The sequence below is a fragment of the Sebastes fasciatus genome, chromosome 16, assembly GCF_043250625.1.
Source record: "Sebastes fasciatus isolate fSebFas1 chromosome 16, fSebFas1.pri, whole genome shotgun sequence".
NCBI lineage: Eukaryota > Metazoa > Chordata > Actinopteri > Perciformes > Sebastidae > Sebastes > Sebastes fasciatus.
Window position 1 is genome coordinate 21518227 of NC_133810.1, and position 9421 is coordinate 21527647.

Consider the following 9421-nt stretch of genomic DNA (forward strand, 5'->3'; position numbering starts at 1 on the left):
GAGGGAGATCAGGTAAAAGAACTATACATCCATTTAGTGTTGAGATTTAAGACAACTGTCATAGTGATCATTGATAACTCATCCATATGCTGTAATACTGTAAAGGGTGTTCGACCTGGTGTTTTTCTCCTTGTTCTTCTTCTTCTCCTGACCAACTGCTGCCTCTGTGAGAACAGTCGGAAAAGAGCTGAGAACGTATGATTTGTAATGGTTTCTCCACTAGGTTGTTTTGGTTGATGTTAGAACAAAGTAAGGCTTTGGTCAGAGTCTGCACGGTTCCTTTATTTCTTTGCCTTGTGCAAAATTTCTTACAGGAATGTGTGTTGTTTTGCCACAGTTTTGGTTCGTGGCACTGTCCCTGGTGCTGATTTATCCAACACTCTGTTAGAGCTGATTTCCTCAGCTGAGAGTAGTGACATTTGTAGGCATCTCTGTTGGAGATGGGTTAACAAGTGGGATGATATGATGACAGGACTGGAAACTTGCTCAAGCTGTTGACCACAGAGTGCAGGATTAAATCATATTAATGGGGAAATTCTCTATTAAAAGTGCATTTAATAACTCAGTTATGAAGGGGATATATTTTCCACTGGATCTGCTGCATTGTCACCAGTAGGTGGCCTCAGCTGACCTCGTTCAAGGAGCTCACACAAGAAGAACACAGTAATGAGAGACATATTCTTGCTCTCTGTTACAGTACCTCTCTTGTTTTGATTTGGTAAATTTTAGGATATAAAGTGTATGCACAAAGCTATTCTTTAACAAACTATCCATATAGTAACAACTTATTACTAAGTCATGTTTTAGGGAAAGCTCCTGACTGCATGGTAATCATTTTACTTATTTGACCTTTAGGGACCTAACAGCATCCCTGCAGATATTGTGTTCATAGTGCGACAGAAGAGTCATTCCCGTTTTGCCAGACAAGACAATGACCTGATCTACAAGGCCCCGATCACTCTGGAGATGGTGAGTCATGTTAATGAATGATTTGAATCATTACTCATACTTAAAGATTTGGTTTGAGTAGAATAAACACTGAACCTTTCCCATAGGCCTTGAATGGGTTCTCTGTGGATGTTGAGACACTAGATGGCAGGCTAATCAGTATCCCCATCAATGACATTGTGCAGTAAGTAAATAAAAATTTGTCATAATATTAATTTGACACTCTCAAAGCTGATTTAAGCATAAAGATCAAAACAGGGAGAGATGATTGTAAGAAATTCAAGCACTTTATATAAACGGTACACTTAAACAGAGACATTCTTGAAGGATATGTTTTGGGTTTGTGCATCATCTGCATTAGTTACCATTTTCTGATTTGTCTCTGATTTGTTTCACAACACATCAGCCCTTCGTACAACAAAGTGGTGACTGGCGAGGGGATGCCGCTGTTTCAGGATCCTTCCCAGAGAGGAAACCTCATCATTACTTTTGACATCCAGTTTCCAGAGAAGCTCTCCCCCGAGAGGAAGCATCTGATCAAGCAAGCCCTAGCTTTTAAATATTGATCACGTTCTTATACATGTGTTGCCATCCTGTGACTAATGATTAATGAGGTCATTTTAGAGAGAGAGAGAGAGAGGTATCAACACACTTTTATAAGTTTGAGTTGATTATATACACTAGGAGGCAACAAAACGTAAAGAAATTTGTAAACAACAGCCCTCTGACTGACAATGACAGTGTAGTTACAAAGTTACAGTGTAGTTGTGCATTTGTGATTCGCCGCCATCATGGCTCGTTTCAGCTGCTCGTATGTCACGAACATCACCACGTTCCAGGAGCCCAGGCGTAAGAACGATGGCATGAACCTCAAGAGAAAAGAAACCAACATGATTGATTGCAATCCGTTCATATTTAAAGCTGTTTTGTGCATTTAGTTTCCAACCATTTCCCCCATCCTCTATAAAAGTTTGATTTATATCCTCATTAATCCTTTCAATATTTTCCACGCAGTCAGTGCTTACCCCTTATAAAAGGCAAGTGGTCCCTCTTTGGTCATCATTTTAGCAGCACAATTGAGGACGCTGCTGTACTGGCCGAGAGCAGCGTTCATATATCTTGTCTTGATCACGTCAACTGGAGAGGCAATCACTGTTGTGCACAGCCCGGCGCCGAAGGCTGATACAAAGTGGCACGGCAGATTATCTGTGGAGTAAACACTCAAAGTTACTGCTCTGAAGAGAAGAACACTGTGATGTGCTCTCACGCCTCTTTAATCATGCAGCCATTGTTTTACCTGTTAGGGGAGTGGACTTAATGAGTGTGTCCTTGATGAAATCATACGTCACCAGTTCAGTGCAGTTAACAATTGCATTTCTTGCAATGTTTGGCCCTGTACCTGCGTGACAGAATATAAAAGATGTAGCATGAGAAATTAAATGCTTTAACACCTAAATTATTATCTTAAAATCTTAAACTCAAGCCCCTGTACCTTTCCACAAGCCACGAATGCCTTCTTCTTTAGCAATAGTCTTGTAAGCATCAATGGTGCCGCAGTAGCGTCTGGCTTGCCCAGGAGACCGGGCCTGTGCCTGGAAGCGGACCTTCACCACGTCTGTGGGCTGAGCAAGAGCCACCGCCATGGCACCAGTGGTACATCCTGCAAGCAGCCGGCTGCCGATACCAACATCTGAACCAGAGAGGAGGGAGGTGTCAGGGCCGGATTGGTGCAAGACTTACCCTTAAGATTAGAATACATTCATAGATACTCACGATCGGAGCCTTTAGTGTAGAACTGTTTCACAGAGTCGTAGAGACCGATGCGGACAGAGGCGAAGCTCATCTGCCTCTGTAGTCCTGCCACCAGTCCACTGTAAAGGCTCCTGGGCCCCTCTGTGCGCACCATGGTGGTGATGGTGCCAAACACCCCACGATACTTCACTGCAGACTCTTTCCCTGCAGCTGCTGAAGCCTCTCCTTGAATCTGTGCAGGATAAGAAAGGATGAGGGACTTTTACATTACAGCATATTTAAATATTGTATGTGCACATGCAATATATATGCAATAATTTGATGTGTTGATGGGAAGTTAAATTTGCAACAACAAAAAAGCTTATTAACCTGCAGCCGCACTTTGGCTGTGTCCAGGGGAAAGGTGAGCAGATCAGCAATGCAGCCTGCAGTTCCTGCTCCTATAAACTTCACAGCTGCCGACGGAGGCACATCTGCAGGTCCAAATCCAACCATTTTCCAGAATTATTATGATGAATTTAAGGATTGAAGAGTGCCTTTTATTAATGTGGACAGGACAAGAAGCTCCTCCGTAATCTGAAAAAGATAGACCCCAAAAAAACATCCAAATGTTATGTATTGACATCCTAAAGTAGAGGTTTTAGTGATGCTAAGTGAAAGACAGCTGTTCAGTACGTTCTGTGCAGACAGGGAAATGTTGGGCTCACAGTAGCTAAAAATGCAAATATGTGCGTTACACCTCATTTTTAAGTCTTAATTTTGGTTATTAATTCTTACCTTTAATGGAGTCGTTTAGGAAAGACACATTAGAGATCAGGATTCTCTAAAGGCATCCCTCTGGCTGAACTTGGTCCCAGCTATACATTGGTTTCCTTGTCTTTCCATAGAACAGCTTTCAGAAGTGATGAGCTTTAAAATCATACTCCAAATCCTGGAGGAAAAAAAAAACAGAGACAAGGTCAAAAACAATAGTAGGGGAACAGTATTATCAATAGTATAAATATGCCCAAAAAAAATTATATTTTACCGTTATTTGATTAGTGGAAGTTAAAATGCCTGCTGGTAAAATGCCTCTCCGAGTGACAATAGCCAAATTAATCCGTGAATGGCAAGGATGCAGTAGTATGAGGGAAAGAGACGCTTCTTTAAATACTGCTGCCTTGTCCTTGTTACATCATGCCACAGCGTGTTTTGCTGGTGGGGCTCCACCCCCAGGGCCCAACCCCCACTCCATCTATATGGGCTGCTTGCTGCTGGTCAGGAAGACTATAAACATGTCTGCGAGACAAACAACCTTGGGTTGTTTTTGTCTGATATGTGCTGGAACATGTTTTCTATTTATCTTCATAATCATGCTTCCTCTATTGTGTCCTGGAACCAACAACATCACATCAAAAATTAAAAAGCAGAGTTGTGATTTATTAGATATATTGAGAGTTGAATATCTTGTGAAAATAAAATGTTGCATTGCAAAATTGGATTGTCTAACTTGCTATAACAAATTGAGATAAGTCAGTTATCTGTTTGAAGGTCTGCACATCGCATCGTAGCACAGAGAGCACAGCGCGAGATTAAACGCTGAGTCATGCTGATAATCCAAGAACACACAGAACATCGCCTGCCAATTAGATCCTTATGTTCAGACCCTTCAACTTCTCTCCACAGCTTGTTTTAAAACGTGACTTGTTGGTCCTGCAGCAACTGATGATTGAAAGTGGTCAAAAACACCACAGGTATACAGTTTTTGTTTGCTTTCAATTAAGTATTTTTGAAAGAGTGTTATATTATTACCTACTGCCTGCAGTAGGCAGAATGTTTTTGGTATCATTGGGCAGATATTCCATAATAACCTTTCAGCATATTGTAATTAAAGTGTTCTGAGAGAAAACTGGACTTCTGCACCTCCTCATGGCTCTGTTTTCAGGCTTTAAAAAAATCTAGCCCGTGACGGGAGACTTTGGCCAATCACAGGTCATTTCAGAGAAAGAATGTTCCCATTGGCTGTTCATTCAACAGAGGCAGCTGTCAATCACTTGCAAACTCTGATCAAACGGTCAAACTAGGCAGCGCTGAACAAATATGAATCAATATTCTGCTACTCTAATGCCTATTTCTCTCCTCAAATGTTTTCAGAAACATCTTGTAGTGCACTGTTTAGCTGTAAAATGAGAACATTTGCTCCGGCTGGTGGGCGGTGCTTGGTATTTCCTCAACTGATCTCAACATGGCTGCCGGGTCACAAATTTTCTCATTTTACAGCTAAACAGTACACTACAAGATGTTTCTGAAAACATTTGAGTCAAGAAATAGGCATTACAGTAACAGAATATTGATTCATATTTGATCAGCGCTGTCTAGTTTGATCATTTGATCGGAATTTGCGAGTGATTGACAGCTGCTCAGAGACGGCTCTGATTGGTTGTTTTCCTCCGGTCTGTGAAATCTTGAAGATGCCATTAGGAGCACCGGAGGTTACAGAGGCACATGATTTTTTTCAGATTACCTGTCTCATGCACTACTGTCAGGATATAGTGACCATTTTATACAAATAACTTTTTTTAAACATATTTGCTCCATTTCTACCGACTGAAGCTTTAAAGGTAGTTGAAGTTGTAAAAAAAAGTGAAATATATGGATGTTATGAATGAATGTTTGGGTACATGTTGTCCTACTTACTACATTTATTCAGAGGCCCGATGCAAGAGGAGGATCTTGCCTTTCTCTCAGTCATTAGTCAGAGCTTATTTTATTTCACAGCTCTGCTTTAATGGCACCACTTGCTGAAATGTTCAGACTTTCTACCACAATGAAACTTAAATACTGAATAGTGTCACACTTAAATCTAACAATGCTCCACTTTGTGTAAACACCAATCTAATTTGATGATCTTTTTCTCTAATCCAATCACACTATTTAAACTGTTTTCCAGGGTTGGTTGGTGTAACACAACTAACAAAAGTGTAGTAAAAGTCAATAGTAGACAAATGAAAAAAATAGCAATTTATTTATTCATTTTGGCATTATTTGTCACAACATATTTATGACTTATTGACCAGCAATAAATCATGCTATTTACAATGAGCAGCACATTGATTTACTTATAAACCCCTGACCACATGCACAAACAGTGGTAAACACAAGGCAATCTAAAGCACATAGAAATGGTCACTGTTTAGGTCTGTGTGGCCAGACTCAGTCTGTCTATTGCCCTCATGGAAAACCTACCCTGAATAACAAATCAAATGAAAATTATTCATATTATTTCACAGTACATTCTTGTAAACACTGAAATCCATCTTCAAAGCTATGTACAATACAATACATAAAATACACATATACCTTCTGGAATTACGATTTCACATCTGTCATTTACACGTTTGTAATGGAGGCGCTCACCATTACAGTGTCTCTTTATACTTGCATTCTTAACTCATGGTATTACAACGATGTCCTCAGAGTCTGTGTTCAGCTAGGAAGTTGAAGAGCTTCCTGCCATGAGTCTTCATAACATCGCCACTGTATCGGGGTGAAGGTTAGGCTGTTGTGTCTGAAGAAACAGTCTGACAAGCTGAGGTCAAAACGGCGACTCCCAGCTCTGTTGTGCGTTGGTCATACTTCTTTTAATTTGTTCATACGTCACAAACATCACAATGTTCCACGACCCCAGTCGCAGGAATGAAGGCATGAACCTAAAAAGGAGACAAAGGAAAGAAAAGTAAAGAAGTGTCCCAAACATGTTATATTGTGGTTGTTTGGTTCACTGTTACATAAGCGTTGTGTTTACCCTTTATAGAAGGCTGAGGGTCCTTCGTTCCTCACCATGGTGACAGCACAGTTGATTGCGCTCCTGTACTTGCCTTCTGTCGAATTCATGAACCGTGTTTTGACTACATCCACGGGAGAAGCCACCACTGTTGCGCAGAAGCCTGCACCAAAGGCAGCGGTGAAGTGGCACGGCAGGTTGTCTGAAAGAGGAACAGGAGCCGAGTCACATCCTTCCACAATATTTGGTATTTAGATGTCTGAGAAATTGGAATAATATCTGCAGGTTCTGTAGTAATCTGTTTGCTTTTTCACCTCACCTGTCATTAGGTCATACTTCAGGATGAGTTCTTTGATTAAGTCATAGGTCACCAGCTCTGCACAGTTTACAATGGCATTACGGGTGATGTTGGGCATAGCACCTAAGAGGAAGGAGAGGACAGTTACTTCAAAACCGATGGAGGGATTTTTTCATAGTAAGACATAGATATGATGCATTTTTTTAAATATTTGAAGCAGTGGCAGACTCAAACTGTCTGAGGGGCAGGGATGAAAAATAAATAAAAGGGGCACTAGAACGCAGAAACCTTTCTAGCATGTAGGGCAACCTATATGTATCATGTTTTCTCCATTTAAGGGCAACATAGAGGGCACTTTATAATGTTTTCTCCACTGGAAGGACACCCTAGGGGGCACTTGATTATGTTTTCCCCACTTTTGAGGTGGCCTGTGTCCACCAGTGATTTGAAGTAACATGGCAAGCACCTTTCCAAAGGCCCCGTACTCCCTCATCTCGGGCAATCGTCCTGTAGGCTTCCAGGGTGCTGTTGTATCTCCTCCCTCCATCAGCCAGTCGTACCTGGGCTTGGAAACGTACCTTCACCACATCCGTCGGTTGAGCCAAAGCCACAGCCATAGCTCCTGTGGTGCAGCCCGCCATGAGCCGAGTGACAATCCCAGCTCCTGTACAGCATGAGCATATTAGTCACAACGAAGCAGTGGGAGAGAAAACACCTGGACACAATGATACTGCAGGTTATGCGACTCACTCTCAGTTCCTCGAGTGTAAAACTGCTTCATGGTGTCATAAAGGCCAATTCGGATTGAGGCGAAGCTCATCTGCCTCTGTAGTCCTGCCACCAGTCCATTGTAAAGGCTACTAGGCCCCTCTGTGCGCACCATAGTAGTGATGGTGCCAACCACCCCACGATACTTCACTGCACTGGCCCCTTCAACTTTCTGACCCTCTCCTTGAATCTGGATCAATAGGATGACATGCACGGATTGTTAGTAACAGGTTAACACACATAATTGGAACAAAGTTCAAATGTGTTGAGCCTCCTACTGCTTCTAACCTGTAATCTAACTTTGGCGGTATCCAGTGGAAAGGTGATGAGGTCAGCAATGCAGGCCGCCAAGCCTGCTCCAAAGACCTTAACTGCGGCAGAGGGCACCGCGTCTTTGGGTTTCACGCCAACCATTTTCTACGCCTAGGTTGATGACATAAATGGAAAAATCTGCTCTTAATGCTATTTGCCCAAATGAAGTCATTGCTCAGCTCAAGACAGACATTTCTCACATTTAATCACGTTTGTTCTGATTGAAACAGTAACTGTGGTAAAACCTGATTAATATTAATATGTGTGTTCATGCTAAACATTGTGCTTACCTGTAAGTGAGGGGAAAGAAAAGCTTCAAGTGTTCTCAAGATGTACGATAGTCTTTGGAAGTGGTTCTGTTGTGGAAATACCTCGGGCCATAAACTCTGTTTCGAGTCAGCCAGAATACCACCACTCACTGCAAATACAAGCATTTATCATTTAATTGTCACCCAAGGAGAATCTGTATTGTTGGTCTCCTTAATAGTTGTATGATTATGATAACAGAGTGATACATTATACCTAAATTCAAAGGTACAAACTTTTTAATAATTAAAGCATTTAAATATTTATTTTTCGTTGGTTCCATCTACTATTTAAATATCAAGTGACATAGGTTGAGTCTGAACTCATGACATTTTTTTATTTATTTTTTTATTTTTAAATCACTGTTATCTTCATTTAAAATAAAACTTTACCTAAATAGTTTCCCTGGAGATTTATAATCCAGCACAGGGGAAAGAATACACAATCCTTTAGGCAGTTAGTCCCCTCCGTGTCCTCGTCTCAGGCTGTGTGCTTTCTGTTGAAGAAGAAAAAGAAGAGGCTGCCGAATTTATAAGCACCTTTTGCACATGACTGCCTGGCAGCGTGACGAGACGCACACACCTGTTACGTACAGTATATCTCATGTTTACCAGTCTGTGAGACACAGCCGGATATTTGAGCACATGTTGATCTTCTCCTAACTGTCATTATGGCAATCTGGTATGGACACACACTCTATGAGTGCATATAAACATTGAGAATGTTTTTCATAACTAATTTCACAGAAAAAACTTGCTGACAATATCAAGAATATTTTCAAGTTTTAAACCCGGATGCTTGGAGTTTACATAACATTTCACACTTTAACATGTGGGGGATGCCAGCTCATGTTACTACACTGACATCAAGGAGCATACCTCATGTTTCCATTGGTTGATGTATGTGGCCAATCAGACAGAGAGGCTCGTCTGGATTCCCTAAATGTTTTCATGGGGCATTTGACTAGCTGGCAAGAGCTCTGGGGTGGATGACATTTGCCCTACATCACTTTCTCAGTGTGAGTGCCTGCAACAAAATGCAAAAACTAGTTGAGGAGTTTTAGGAATTCCCTCCTTCCTCCTCCCTTCAAGCAATAAAGTCTAAAAATTTTCCAGGCAGAGGAACCGCCATGCTTCTTAGCCAATTCATACGTTGAACAGGGGTGGGTGGATGCACAGAGCATCTGTATGTAATCATTCTAGCCATTCAGGAAAACATGCATCACCCAGAGAGAGGACTGGATGTTGAATGGAAAGGGTTAGACAGGGTAGACA

General features: G+C 41.4%; 2 protein-coding genes across 2 annotated transcripts in view; one reads left to right on the forward strand and one right to left on the reverse strand.

Annotated features, from left to right (window-relative positions):
• Positions 1-1935, forward strand: part of dnajb13 (DnaJ heat shock protein family (Hsp40) member B13) — a 4564-nt gene extending 2629 nt beyond the window's left edge. Inside the window, exons 5-8 of the mRNA XM_074612149.1 lie at positions 1-12; positions 856-969; positions 1056-1132; positions 1355-1935. The exon at positions 1-12 is cut by the window's left edge and continues 102 nt beyond it. Coding sequence (XP_074468250.1) covers positions 1-12; positions 856-969; positions 1056-1132; positions 1355-1514 — 363 coding nt within the window. The 3' untranslated portion in view covers positions 1515-1935. The remainder of the gene's footprint in view (positions 13-855; positions 970-1055; positions 1133-1354) is intronic.
• Positions 1677-8656, reverse strand: LOC141752608 (uncharacterized). Its single transcript, XM_074610649.1, has 14 exons — positions 8540-8656; positions 8132-8259; positions 7818-7952; positions 7512-7719; positions 7228-7425; positions 6783-6884; positions 6485-6665; positions 6282-6389; positions 3070-3205; positions 2722-2932; positions 2441-2638; positions 2246-2347; positions 1974-2154; positions 1677-1817 (listed from the first exon to the last, which is right to left on the reverse strand). Exons 3-14 carry the CDS (start codon positions 7941-7943, stop codon positions 1703-1705), a joined length of 1866 nt encoding a protein of 621 aa, XP_074466750.1. The 5' UTR covers positions 7944-7952; positions 8132-8259; positions 8540-8656; the 3' UTR covers positions 1677-1702.
• Positions 8657-9421: the final 765 nt, after the last annotated feature.

Coding starts and splice junctions, on each gene's coding strand:
- LOC141752608 (XM_074610649.1), bottom strand. CDS start 7,943: ATGGTTGGCGTGAAACCCAAAGACGCGGTGCCCTCTGCCGCAGTTAAG. Junction 6,885..7,227: donor AGTACGGGGCCTTTGGAAAG/GTGCTTGCCATG, acceptor CCTTCCTCTTAG/GTGCTATGCCCAACATCACC. Junction 3,206..6,281: donor CAACAGAGCTGGGAGTCGCC/GTTTTGACCTCA, acceptor TTCATCATAATA/ATTCTGGAAAATGGTTGGAT.